The sequence below is a fragment of the Panulirus ornatus genome, chromosome 22 (genome assembly GCF_036320965.1).
Source record: "Panulirus ornatus isolate Po-2019 chromosome 22, ASM3632096v1, whole genome shotgun sequence".
Classification (NCBI taxonomy): Eukaryota; Metazoa; Arthropoda; class Malacostraca; order Decapoda; family Palinuridae; genus Panulirus; species Panulirus ornatus.
Window position 1 is genome coordinate 10,475,374 of NC_092245.1, and position 14,105 is coordinate 10,489,478.

The following is a 14,105-nucleotide window of genomic DNA, read 5'->3' on the forward strand; positions in this document are numbered from 1 at the left end:
GGCCATTTCTTTCGTCTGTTTCCTTGCGCTACCTCGCAGACGCGGGAGACAGCGACAAAGTATAAAAAATATATATATATATATATATATATATATATATATATATATATATATATATATATATATATACAGTGGCGTGGTAGTTTTATTGCATTAATGTCAGTGAAGTATAGTTATTATCTGTGAGGAGTTATTAAAGGAATATTATGATAATGATAATAATGATAATAATGATAATAATGACGTGTTACGGCTGATGTACGGCAGGTAGTGTACATGTGTTCTCATCATGATCATCATCATCACTAACATTGTGGTTGACATGTGTATCACACGGCTCAACGCTGGAACCTTGTTTATTGTGAACTGTTTACATCCCTGACTAGGGCGAGGGAGGCGCTCGTATTATACACTCAGCTTAACATCTTGATCTTTCTTCTTTGCGCACTTTTGTAAACACTTGATCATATCGTATATCATACGCACATGATTGCACAAATAACACTATAACTTTATTCTTTGTTATATCTTGAAGCGTTATTTTCATACTGCATCCTTTACTAACGTCGTCCTTGTAATTTGAATACTCAAAAGCCTAAAACGATATATATATATATATATATATATATATATATATATATATATATATATATATATATATATATATATATATATATATATATATATTTGTGTGTGTGTGTGTGTGTGTGTGGTAGGAAATTGAAAGATGACGCGTATTCAAGCCAATATTTATTTGTACTAAGTAACAATATGAGCACTAGGCGGACCGTCGAGGCAGACTGGGTGTGAGGCGGGGTAGGGGAGCCAGGTCCCGCTAAGATATGAGTGCAGGACACTGTCACTGTGGCACATGCTAATCAGGACGTCAGGAATTCAAGGAAACAAGTTCATGTATAAGTGATACAAAATACAGCAAAAAAAAAAGAAAAAAGAAGATTGAAGATCATGCTAATCGTTAGATGTATAACAAATTCTGACTTACTTCTATATGAATATTAAGAATATTGGAAGATTTAAGAAAGCCAGCCTACCAGTTGTGTGGGCCAAGAAAGTGTTTCAACAGTTACTTTGTCATGAATGACGTCATGATTTATATACAATATATACATGAAGAAAGAGAACAATGTTGTGGACTTGTTGCTATAAGACATGAAGTATGTTGTATATGGTGTGGCCAGACCACCACGAGATGTAACAAACGTACACACGAACCAATGATCATCCCAAATATGGTCGTCAACAAAGTCTATTGCCCGAAGCTTACTACTACTACAGCAAGGTTGTTGCTCACACACCTCTGCTAATGAAGATTTTCTTGCCATTAGCATAAACCTTTTAGGGAACCAACGCAGACCCACAGCTATACAGAGACGTGAGGCATCCATCATATAGGCTTAATTAACAGTAATGAGTAACATCCGTATCATATGTGAATTTCCATTGACGTAATTGTTGGATACAAGTGGTGGGCGTTGTTACCCACGCTGATCCCCTTCAATTGGCTTGTGAACCGGGATAATGACATTGATGCCAGATTCTTCCTTTGTAGTCTCCGCCTGAAACATGAACAAGATATTACAGCAAAAACACCCTCACCTCTGCTGAAGCTTTCACACTATGTGCTTGTAGCTCAGGAACTTTCCAACATTAAACTTAACCTCAGTACTTCATGCATGTGGATCATGACACTTCTTGCCCAAGTGTCATGAACCTAGTCCTTATACAGACCTTGTGTTCCCTGGTCCCTGTGCACCAAGTGTAAGGTTGTGTTCCCTGGTCCCTGTACACCAAGTAAGGTTGTGTAAGGTTGTGTTCCCTGGTCCCTGTACACCATGTGTAAGGTTGTGTTCCCTGGTCCCTGTACACCATGTGTAAGGTTGTATTCCTTGGTCCCTGTACACCGTGTGTAATGTTGTGTTCCCTGGTCCCTGTACACCGTGTGTAATGTTGTGTTCCCAGGTTCTTGTTACATTATGAGGAGGTAAATCAAGTTAACATCATCACACGTAAGGTAACTGTTAAGTGATTGAGCGGTGGAAGAAGTCTTACCACAAAGCCATTTTCTCCGTCAGCAGTGTAGGTGACGGTGTACTTGAACCCGTCAGGTGCCACCCATGAGTAAAAACCTTCTACAAAACCAGTTCCGTCCTGACTCTCTGCCCGAGCCTGGTAGTTAGTAGTTGGGTCGTCAGCAACGTCTAGGTTAAAGTTGTATGGCACGGGTTGAACCTGGAACATATCCGGCCGTTATTTGGTAAGATATATACCAAACAAGATTTCAACATTTTTACTTATGAAAAGACGTGAGTATAAGTCATAGAAATTTATACTTATAAAATGGTGTGAGTAAAACACGAGAATTATAGTCATCAGATACTACTACATTACTTAGTGTTATTATGACTATGTTGTAATTATGCACATAAGGGTGAGCAGAACCTACTTGTTCTTCCAGCTCCCGTAGTTGTTGAGGTGCGGACAGAGCCACGCCAACCAGGCAGAGCAACACCAGGACCTGAGGGGAAGACAGACACCAGTGGTCACGATCTACTAGGCACGGCCTCAACGGACGGCTAACACCATCAGTAGAGGGAGGCCCTACCATACCCAACAACATATATGATCGTTCTCACAAGGTAACGATTCATTTTCTCTTTCGTTCATCATGAGGTGAATGTTGCAGTGTTACTATATCACACTGATTCTATGGTTTGTCTTGACGCTCATACTACACCTAACTTAACACCTCTAACACCGGAATGACAGTTATATCTTCATTGACAGTCTACAATGACAGTCACTGACAAGAGTGTGAGTGATGGTGATAGTAGAGCGTGAGGGGCGGTGATAGTAAAGTGAGGGGCAGCGTGAGGTTTGTTGGTGGTGACAGTAGAGTTAGTCTCAGGTACTGAGGACACAGGTTACCTAGAGAGGGTAGGACGTGTACGTGGCGTGAGTGTTACAGTGGCGTTGTGAGGCGGAGGGTCAGGCTCGGAGTATCAGCACGTGTGTTTGTGATACACATGTCTACTGTACGGCCAGGCAGGCAGGAGCGGTCCCACCACTTGAGCATTATCTACAATCATACGACTTCTTTGATTAATGTGTGGTGTCCATATTTACCGTATGCTCGTTCACTTTATTATTTCATTCATCCACCATTTCTATTCTATAAAAGTATTTTTAATACTTTTTAATGGGTTTCTTTTCATGTTATGTCCTCTGGTTGTTCTATCCTGCATGTTATGTCCTCTGGTTGTTCCATCCTGCATGTTGTGTCCTCTGGTTGTTCTATCTAAACATGTTATGTTCTGTGGTTAAAGGTTATGATTAATTTACCCTTCGCTCTTCTCTTTTCCATGGTTGATCAATTTATGAAGTGCTGTAGTGTTTCCCTGTAACTCAGCTCTCTTAATTCTTCCTCCATCTTTGTCGCTCACCTTTAGTCAGACCTTTTCATTTAGCTGTTTGTACACTTTTAGGTGCGTTGACCAACCTTGAGAAGTAGTATGATGTAGTTTAGCTTATGTAGGATATAAACAGCTTGCTTAAATATGTCCTTATCCACGTCCCTGAAGGCTGGCTATGCTAGTATTTGTCAGCAGACTCTTTTGTCTTGCTTACTTTGGCGACGGTTTAGGGACGATGCCAGCTGCCACTGGTAGTGTCACAGTACGTGAGAGTGAACGGTGAGAGTCTTATCAAGAAGAAAGACATTACCTTGTAGATATTACGTCCGAAGATTCGGCAGTAGTATGTCGTACATCACTGGGAAGGTAAAGTTGTTTTGTATCTCATCTACATAGGCACTCTGTGTCGTCTCTTTTGTTATTATTTTCTGGATGGACACGTAGAAACGGACGACTGAATTTATAAATGATTTAGAAAATCAAGTAGTGATTACGTTACACTTAGAAGGCAGTAGATCGGGTTAATAAGTGTGAGTCAGTGTGCAAGTTAATGTTGGCCTTCTCTTGATCAGTAACAACTTACCTTCATGTTGTGAGAGTTGGATGAGGAGGGAGTGTCGTCAGCTGCTGGGTCACTACTGACTGACTGGCGTGCTGCATCGCCCGTTATATACCCGGGGTCGCTCGCTGACTTGATGTAGGTGACCTGACCTGCCGGAGACTCTCTCTCCATGTGGCTTCACCTGTCATGCAGCAGGTTCAGTCCCCTTCATAAATCGACATCAGAATGGCACAGAAACATTGTATTACATAATGTCAAGATAAAACTACTTTACGTATTTATAAACGAGTTTGTGTGTCGTTACGAGTCATGTATTCATGTGGTATCGTGTCTTACAATTTTTATCATCGTTCGTGACGCCCTATAAGTGTAAACATTAATAACAACAATATTAGTATTATTAATTCTGTAATAATGATAATAATAATTTATAGAATACAGATGAGGCAGGTTTGTAAGGAAAGTAATGTGTGTGATGATTCAAGGCCGAGTGAGCGGTACACTAGGAGGGGCTGGCTGGCTGCTTGAACACCACCATCCAACAAAGCCTGGCTCAGGAATCAGACCCCCCCCCCCCCCCCCCCCCCCCCCCCCCCCCAGGGAATCAGACCCCCCCCCCTCCCACCCACCCTACGTGTGTTTAAAGGTCAGCTCTGCCTCATGCCTTACATCAGACTTTCACAGTATTCCTCTGACCTTTGCACTGGTCTTTGTAATATGTAATTTGTCCACATTGTCCATAAGACACCAGATCTTTACCGTGGACTTCATCTTCCCTAAGATGGCGAGATGCACTTAATAATGAGACAATATTACATTTCCTGGTCTTCCTCAAAGAAGTTATTGTTTCTCATTCATTAGCTTGAAGAGAAGATTCTCGGTTTTCTTTATTTTTGTATAATGTCAGTTTTTTTGTAAGTTTATATTGATTATATCATTACTAAATGTTGGAAACATAATCATTGCTTTGATTTTTTTTCTCATTTTTTTCGTGAAAAAATATGTAAACAATACCACAAGGCTATTTTGTTCACTGAAAAACTAACAAAAAACGTTGACTTCCCCGTTGCTGTCTGGACTACAATGAATAACATGAAACTTAAAATAAACCACCGAGGATTATTACTGCAGGAAAATAAGACTTTCCTGATTTTGTTTATATTTGTCCTTGGTTGTTGGTGCTAAGACAATTTTATTGTAAGCTTTCAATATGTGAGCGTCAAATTTATTCATGATATGCATATATCACAGAAGATGAGTAATTGGCGAAAATTTCAAATAAAAAAGGAAAATTTCAATGATGTATTAAGTTAAAAAACTAGATTGATTTTGGCCATACAGATTTCTAAAGGTGACTGGATCTTATTATACACTTGTCATTAAAACATTTTGTTGGGACATTCATTGATTTACATTTGTTCCTAAAAACTGGAGGAAAATATGGTTAAAGTTTTTCACGTGTGGTATTGATAGTCCAGCCAGTTGTATGGGAAGATTATGATCAGGACAAAGAAACGTGATTCTGGCCTTAGCTGGTGGCACGTAGGTGGGGAGAGGGCAGTGTTATTGTAGGTTGGTGTGAACAGTATGGTTAGAACCTGATTGTTTAGGATTGTTATTCTCTTGAAATTACCAACATGAAACTTTGAAGTGAGTGAGTCCTCAGCAGTCTTCACGGATATATATACTTCAGAGGGTTACCACTGGAGAGGGTAACCCAAGGGGGAGGTTATCTCAGGAGAGGATTACCCCTAGTGAGAAAATTGTTCCTGGGGGATGGTTGACCTTAGGGAAGGTTACCCCTGGGAAGATTTCCTAGGAGGATCAACCTTGTTGGAAGGTCCCGTGGGGAAGGTTACCCCTGAGGGAAGATTTCTCCTGAGTAGGTTTACCATTTAGGGGAAGTCCTTTGGGGAAGACTACCCCTATGTCAGCCATGAGGGGCAACTGGTCCCTCGTAGAAAAGGCGAAAGATACGAGACCCACTGTGTCCCAAAACACTTCCTGTGAACTGGATTCTCCAGCCTATCGCATGAGTCCTGCCTCAACACCTGGGATTAACACTAACACAATAAGTTTTCTCCAGAGTGAAACCTTAACAACATTCACTTTCACAACCCTCGAGTGCCAACAGCACACAGGGTAGCACAACAACGTACACCAACAACACGTGTGCTCTGACAGTACCCTCTCACAAAATGTTTCATGATTATGTATAGGATGACAACACTTGTGACAGCAACGGCCTTACCCTTAGCACCCATGATTACAACAGCAGGCCACAGTGAGGAGAAGGTTGACATGAGCCAGCTCTCGGTATCAAGTATTACACCTTATAACATGTCGGCACAGCAGATGAAACCTTTAGTCGCGTGTCCAATAAAGGTTCTTATATTCAAGTGCTAGAATGAACGTATCGTTACGTATTACAGTCCTTAACTTGAACTTACCCAGACTCAGTAAATCCCTCTTTTTCTTAAGATATCCACAACTTTACCATCTTTGATGGCTTGATATTCCCAGCAGTGGAGGCGGTAATCACATTTGGTACCACAATTACACCTAATATGTAATAGGAATCCTCCACTCTTTGGAAGAGTTTCACATTTGACTAGGATTTTCACTTTCTTAGAGGAAAACTTGATTGTCACACATATGGATGAATCTGCCTTAATGAAACTGAGAATATTGTTGAGATGCTGAAGATCTTCAGACACGTTCCTCTAGTTATACAAAAGCTTGATTCATCAGTGTATAGAGTGCAGGTGTCTCGGCAGGAGTGGCTCTGCCTCGTTCTGTATACTTTCTAAAGCCAGACCTAGACAGAATTGATTTGTCAACTTTCCTTTGCTGGCATTTAAACTTGACCCATTTGCCTTACACCGCTGTGTTGTTTCTCTTTCTTTCTGCTTATGTTACTCGCCTTTTTCCTTGCGAGACTTGGCAGTTGGTGCCCATTGTTCGGTTGGCCACACAATCCTGGGCAAGCTACTAACATGATTACTCTGGTAACCTGTGTCGTCCCCACACACTGCCACCCTCTCAAGCTATTGACTCTCTCAGAGCAACACATTAGACCTGCCTTAGGTTTACCGCTCCCTCAAAAACTCGAATATTATTATCTTTTTAACATCTTATGTTTGATCATTTTTATATTTTAATTAAGGCCTGTTTCCCATGAAAACTGGCTGTGACTTGGGCTTTTGACATAATAAGAAAACTAATTAGGATTCCACTATTTGTCGTAGACCAATACTTTTTTCATCTTGTCAAGATAATCCAGTAATATCTTCATCAAGATAATCTAGTAATATCTTCATCAAGATAATCCAGCAATATCTTCATCAAGATAATCTAGTAATATCTTCATCAAGATAATCTAGTAATATCTTCATCAAGATAATCTAGTAATATCTTCATCAAGATAATCCAGTAATATCAGGCACTTGGTCATAAGTTTAGCAACGTGTTTTGCTGCACGTCATGGCCTTCCTCACTCACGACTTTGATCTCGATAACTGTAGCAGATCTCTTCTCGTAATTCTGAATATCTAAACGTTTGAGAAAGTTTAGTAACAAGTTTGTTTTCATCAGTCCCTTAATTGTGTCCTGCCACCACCTATTGTGTCACACTCCAAACGCCGGGTCTGTAGGATGTTAGGTGGAGCACACTCTCTCCTGCCACAGGTGCTCTAGTTGTGTTGGCGTTCAGGTCTTGCCTCTAGGGTTCAGGTCTTGCCTCTTGGGTTCAGGTCTTGCCTTTTGGGTTCAGGTCTTGCCTCTAGGGTTCAGGTCTTGCCTCTTGGGTTCAGGTCTTGCCTCTAGGGTTCAGGTCTTGCCTCTTGGGTTCAGGTCTTGCCTCTAGGGTTCAGGTCTTGCCTCTTGGGTTCAGGTCTTGCCTCTAGGGTTCAGGTCTTGCCTCTAGGGTTCAGGTCTTGCCTCTAGGGTTCAGGTCTTGCCTCTTGGGTTCAGGTCTTGCCTCTAGGGTTCAGGTCTTGCCTCTTGGGTTCAGGTTTTGCCTCTAGGGTTCAGGTCTTGCCTCTAGGGTTCAGGTCTTGCCTCTTGGGTTCAGGTCTTGCCTCTAGGGTTCAGGTCTTGCCTCTAGGGTTCAGGTCTTGCCTCTAGGGTTCAGGTCTTGCCTCTTGGGTTCAGGTCTTGCCTCTAGGGTTCAGGTCTTGCCTCTAGGGTTCAGGTCTTGCCTCTAGGGTTCAGGTCTTGCCTCTTGGGTTCAGGTCTTGCCTCTAGGGTTCAGGTCTTGCCCCTAGGGTTCAGGTTTTGCCTCTAGGGTTCAGGTCTTGCCTCTAGGGTTCAGGTCTTGCCTCTAGGGTTCAGGTCTTTCCTACTGTCTTTGTGATACAGGGCAGTGAGCGTGCTTCGTGGCCTCCAGTGTACGTACAGTGACACGTGTATGGTAGCAGTCCTGTAGTGATGACCAAGCCCCTCATCGCTCTATATATCATGTTAGGCTCACTTTCCTTAGTTCTAACGCAACACTCGCTCGTCTCTGGCTACTGTATCCTCAAGCATGAACGAATTCTGGTTAAAAAGATCAATTTGAGCGATACTCAAGTTGCTTTGGTGGTAAACAAAGAACTTAAACATCCAGAGACTAACTAACCATAAAACAGTATCACCAGAAATTAATAATTTTAAGCTTTACTGAATAAGAAGAAAAGCTTTGCGGATCCTTTTGTTATCGTACATCCTTCCAGGTTGGCCCTCACCTAATTTACCCATCCTGCCTGCATTTGAGAAGTTGCCAGGCAGTCCTGGTCTGACCTGAACACAACATGCAGATATTTTTCAACCACGCAGCCCTCTCTCTCCACCTCCTACCTTGGCTCCATTATTTTATCGTTTTCTTTCAGTTCTTCATCACAACTCCTGTGGTCAGTTTAGACATTGTATTCTGTGTAAATTGTCTGTAGTTTGACGGACCATTGGCTGTCCCAGTTTTTGCCATCATATGGAAGTTGAGTGCCAGACATAAGAGCGACATGTTCTCCATGATAGTAAAGCGCCGACCTATTGGTGCATGTTGAGCCTACCATGATGTGGATTGTTTCATGCAAGACTGACGCACTTGGTCCTTATGAAATGAAATAAACGAGATGGAACACAATGATGTTTAGTGCGTTCTGTGATGCTTCATTAAAGACAAACATTTGTGTAAAGGGTCACCAGGACGTCGCTTTGCACTATGGAGTGTGGAGGATGGTGCTACAAGGGTGTGTACCGTCACCCTCTGGCTTGTATTGGGCTCAACATTGCTCTTCATTTTGATTGCTGTGGAACTTCCACAATACCTGACGACCCGGGATGTTGAAGGTTTCCTTCATGTGGTTGACATTTTTTTTTTTCTGAAATGTTAGAGTTGGTGATCCGGTAACTGTCTTGGATATATCCAGGTTTAAAGACGTTATATTATAGCTCTTTTAATCAGTTTTGACTCATTCCATAATTGGGTAAACGCTTTGAAAATGTTTTCACTGGTAGCAAGAGCAGTGTAAAGGTGGCCTCAGCCTTCCCCTGCTATTTATCAGCCTTCATCTGAATATTTCAGATCACTGTTGAACATGATCTTAGCTGATTATCTTGAGGATTGCTGTTACTTGATACAAAGTCAAGCTCTCTCCTTTCGTGTTTTAGTTTTTAGCAAATACTTGATCAGACCGGGAAAACGGGAAAAACCCGGGAATTTTATTTGAGGTGCTCCCGGGCGGGAAAAGGCCTGGAAAACGCATAAAATTGAAAATGTCCAGGAAAAACCATTGAAACGGAAGTTAGGAAAAGGTTACTTCCCTTGGGCCTCATTCGTCCCTCGCTTTCGTACCCTGAATATACTTTATTGTTACATTGCGGCTTTTTTGTGGAGCGAGTTATATGTATGGTACGAATCGAACTGAAATCGCGGTCTCGATAGCGCTTGCTCACATCTGTTATGGAGTAATGAAAGCAATGGTTAATGATGATCGTGATGGCCAATTTTTTGAAAAAACGTGCTTCACATTTGCCAAGTCAACTCTTATTGACTCATATTGGGTTAAAGTCTCTTTTTCCCAATGCAATATCGTTAAATACAAATACGTTCAAAGATTGCGAAATTTTCATAAGTATCGCATGTTTACTTTCAAAGCGTTTAGTTAGCATTGAATTGGAACCAAGAATTGTAACAAGAGAAAAACAATTTTCAGAGGAAGTTACGGATGAATGTTGCAAGGAAATAGCTAACGCTAAAATTATTGAATCTTTAAAAATTGAAAGGGCTTTTTATTTGAGTCCAAAACAAGTTGTTGACATTGTGGAAGGGAATCCTAATCTAAGACTTTTCTCCTTTACGCCAAGATGGATTAACTCTTTGTCTGAATGGATTGGCATTTTTATTCAGTACAGCCATAGGCTGAAATTTGGTGAAGATTTTTTTCACTTCTACAAATATGTAGATTATGGCTACAGTTCCTCGTGCTACAATAGAATGTATGACTCTGCCCCTCAGTGGGCATCTATGGACCTTCTGGATGAAGACTGTTCAACAGAAGTTTTCTACATGTCAGGAAGTGAATCAAACGACAGTGATGCAACTGACATTTCTCCAGACTTAGATAATGATTTATAGATAGAAGATGATTTTGAAAAAACCCTGAAGGTTAGTAGTATACCCTAAAATACCGTGTTGAAAAATCACCCTAAAAACATCATAATTAAGCCAAAAAATATGCTGAAAAAAGTGCACATTGTCCAAGTAATAATTTATAAAGAATATAGAATATACATGTACAATAGGAAGACACTAACCATTGAAAACTAGTTGAAGTTCTGAGTCATAAGTTTGTTATTATCCAAGAAGTAGCATCATGTATTTATTAACATCAAGAATTGAGAGTATGGTTAATGAAAATGAATTTTTACCAAACTTAGAATAATGGTGATCTTTATGGAAATCCTTTGAATGCTATAGATTTCCAGTATTTTAGGTAATTGGCCTTAGTCACAGTGCTGAGTCAGAAAATTTCTGTATCATGCATATTGGTCATCTTGTGGCTTATAAAGCATTGAAAGCCAGCCTCATACAGAAAGCTCTTGATAGTCCTGTCAATACAAGTCCAATCCTAAATCATTAAACTAACATGGTAACGAAGTTATAAATGTGTTCAATAGAACAAACACAAACCAATGATCAGTGTTATCCAGATGGTTTGTCCATTGAAGTCCATTTAAGATTAAGTGGGCTGAAAACCCTGTAGAAAATATCGTGGAAGACATTTACAGATCCTGGAAATATCATGGAAAAAGTCTTGAATTTTATGTCAGTAAAAGAGTGGGAACCCTGTATAATATATATATTCCTATGAGTCCACGGGGAAAATGAAACACGATAAGTTCCCAAGTGCACTTTCGTGTAATAATCACATCATCAGGGGAGACACAAGAGAGAAATACAAGTCAGTTGATATACATCGAAGAGACGAAGCTAGGACGCCATTTGGTAAACATGTGATTGTCCAAATATACAACGTTGTATATTTGGACAATCACATGTTTACCAAATGGCGTCCTAGCTTCGTCTCTTCGATGTATATCAACTGACTTGTATTTCTCTCTTGTGTCTCCCCTGATGATGTGATTATTACACGAAAGTGCACTTGGGAACTTATCGTGTTTAATTTTCCCTGGGACTCATAGGAATATCTTGATCACGCGCAAAATTGTGATCCTTTCCTATATATATATATATATATATATATATATATATATATATATATATATATATATATATATTATCCCTGGGGATAGGGGAGAAAGAATACTTCCCACGTATTCCCTGCGTGTCGTAGAAGGCGACTAAAAGGGAAGGGAGCGGGGGGCTGGAAATCCTCCCCTCTCGTTTTTTTTTTTTTTTTTTTTCCAAAAGAAGGAACAGAGAAGGGGGCCAGGTGAGGGTATTCCCTCAAAGGCCCAGTCCTCTGTTCTTAACGCTACCTCGCTATCGCGGGAAATGGCGAATAGTATGAAAAAAAAAAAAAAAAAATATATATATATATATATATATATATATATATATATATATATATATATATATATATATTTAAAATGAAAGGGTAAGAGAGATGTGTGGTACTAAAAAGAGTGTGGTTGAGAGAGCAGAAGAGCGTGTTTTGAAATAGTTTGGTCACATGGAGAGAATGAGTGAGGAAAGATTGACAAAGAGGATATATGTGTCAGAGGTGGAGGGAACGAGGAGAAGTGGGAGACCAAATTGGAGGTGGAAAGATGGAGTGAAAAAGATTTTGAGCGATCGGGGCCTGAACGTGCAGGAGGGTGAAAGGCGTGCAAGGAATAGAGTGAATTGGAACGATGTGGTATACCGGGGTCGACGTGTTGTTAATGGATTGAACCAGGGCATGTGAAGCGTCTGGGGTAAACCATGGAAAGTTTAGTGGGGCCTGGATGTGGAAAGGGAGCTGTGGTTTCGGTGCATTATGCATGACAGCTAGAGACTGAGTGTGAACTAATGTGGCCTTTGTTGTGTTTTCCTAGCGCTACCTCGCGCTCATGCGGGGGGAGGAGTTGTCATTTTATGTGTGGTGGGGTGGCGACTTTCGTGTAATGATCTCATCGTCAGGGTAGATACAAGAATGAGATAGAAGACGTAGAACAGTCATATGATATACAAGGAAGAGACGTAGATAAGACGTTAATGGTAAACAAGCGTTTTCTTGGCGCTACCTCGCTGGCACATGGGGTGGCGATGCTGTTTCCTGTGGAGCAGAGTGGCGCCGGGAATGGCTAAAGGCAAGCAATTATGAATATGTACCTGTGTATATATGTATAGGTCTGTGTATATGTATGTTTATGTATATATGTTGATATGTATATGTAGTGTATGTGCGTGTATGCATATATGTGTGTATATGAGTGGATGGGTCTTTCTTCGTGTGTGGGGTGGGGCATGGTCACCAGGTATGGGTTGGATGGTGGGGCGGGGCGGGGTCACCAGGACTATCGTACATGTGATCAGTAGTTATTGTTCAGTAAAGACAAAACTTGATGAGCGTTCCTGACCGTGACGCATTCACTTGCCGCCCGCCCAGGGTCGAGTGTTGAGGTTCCAATCCTGATTGCGGCAGTCGGTCCACAGTCAACCCAGCTGTTCATGCATCCTTGGGAGTTGGTCCATAAAATGGGTACCTGGCCTTAGCTGCTCGTGCCGTCTTAGCTCACATAAAAAAGTGTGGGTCATCATGACGAATGTACGCATCGCCATGAGTACTCATGGCAAAGGTGTCATGATGTGACAACATATGTTGAGGAACCTGAACCATGTGGGGGCTGTCCGCCCGGAACACAACTTTTCTGTTGGTGGCGGCCTGACCCAGCCTGAGTAACGCTTGTTTTTCCTTTACTGTTACTTTATGAGTAACGTAACATAACGAGAGGTACAGAACGCGGCAACCATTGGTAAGCATGAACAACTGTACAACCCCGCTAACGTTTTGTTTAGCTTGTGTTGTAGGAGAGAGAGAGAGAGAGAGAGAGAGAGAGAGAGAGAGAGAGAGAGAGAGAGAGAGAGAGAGAGAGAGAGAGAGAGAGTGCATGGTCAGTGTACGTTGGTTGAGAAAGAACAGCGAGGAATGTTGCCTGCAGATGGGACGTAGAAGTCAAGAGAGCGGGACATTGTACAGTGTTGGTGTGGACCGAGCAGCCTCAGCCTTGTAACAAGTGAGGCATGACAAGTTGAACGAAGAGGATGGCAGCATTGAACGTGGCAGGAGGCACTACACACCCACCCGCGCCACGGGGGAGAGGTAGGCTGGAAGTGTGAGCCGGCGCTGTGGTCTTCAACACTTGTGCTCATGAACTGGATTGGCCAAGGAGGTCGAGGAAGAATTGAGATACCTTCACAAATGTGGAGACGGAACACCTCCTGTTACACGTGTCACATCCTGACACTTCGGTGTTGTCTGCCGCAGTATATATTCACAAGGAATTTATTCAGGTATATAAAGTTGTTGTGCCAGAGAAAGAGTATGACAGAATCGAGTGGAAAGCTTTATGGGGCGTGTTAAGGATGTATGGGAAGGGGACGACTGTTGGATGGTGAGATAGCCTTC

At 41.6% G+C, this 14,105-nt stretch overlaps 1 protein-coding gene and 1 long non-coding RNA gene across 2 annotated transcripts in view; one reads left to right on the plus strand and one right to left on the minus strand.

The window, feature by feature from the left end:
* Nucleotides 1–735: 735 nt before the first annotated feature.
* On the minus strand, nt 736–4,179 carry LOC139756539 (larval cuticle protein A3A-like). Its single transcript, XM_071676096.1, has 4 exons — nt 4,015–4,179; nt 2,465–2,536; nt 2,071–2,250; nt 736–1,577 (listed from the first exon to the last, which is right to left on the minus strand). Exons 1-4 carry the CDS (start codon nt 4,162–4,164, stop codon nt 1,497–1,499), a joined length of 483 nt encoding a protein of 160 aa, XP_071532197.1. The 5' UTR covers nt 4,165–4,179; the 3' UTR covers nt 736–1,496.
* LOC139756540 (uncharacterized) overlaps nt 2,518–14,105 on the plus strand; it is a 47,898-nt gene continuing 36,310 nt past the window's right edge. The window contains exon 1 of the long non-coding RNA XR_011714375.1: nt 2,518–2,657. This is a non-coding gene — a long non-coding RNA (uncharacterized lncRNA). The remainder of the gene's footprint in view (nt 2,658–14,105) is intronic.

What these genes read in the sequence shown, in the direction of transcription:
- LOC139756539 (XM_071676096.1), bottom strand. Translation starts at nt 4,164, where the DNA reads ATGGAGAGAGAGTCTCCGGCAGGTCAGGTCACCTACATCAAGTCAGCG. An exon ending in CCAACTCTCACAACATGAAG is followed by an intron (nt 2,537 to 4,014) that starts GTAAGTTGTTAC and finishes TCTTCCCCTCAG; the next exon opens with GTCCTGGTGTTGCTCTGCCT. An exon ending in TACGGGAGCTGGAAGAACAA is followed by an intron (nt 2,251 to 2,464) that starts GTAGGTTCTGCT and finishes GATATGTTCCAG; the next exon opens with GTTCAACCCGTGCCATACAA.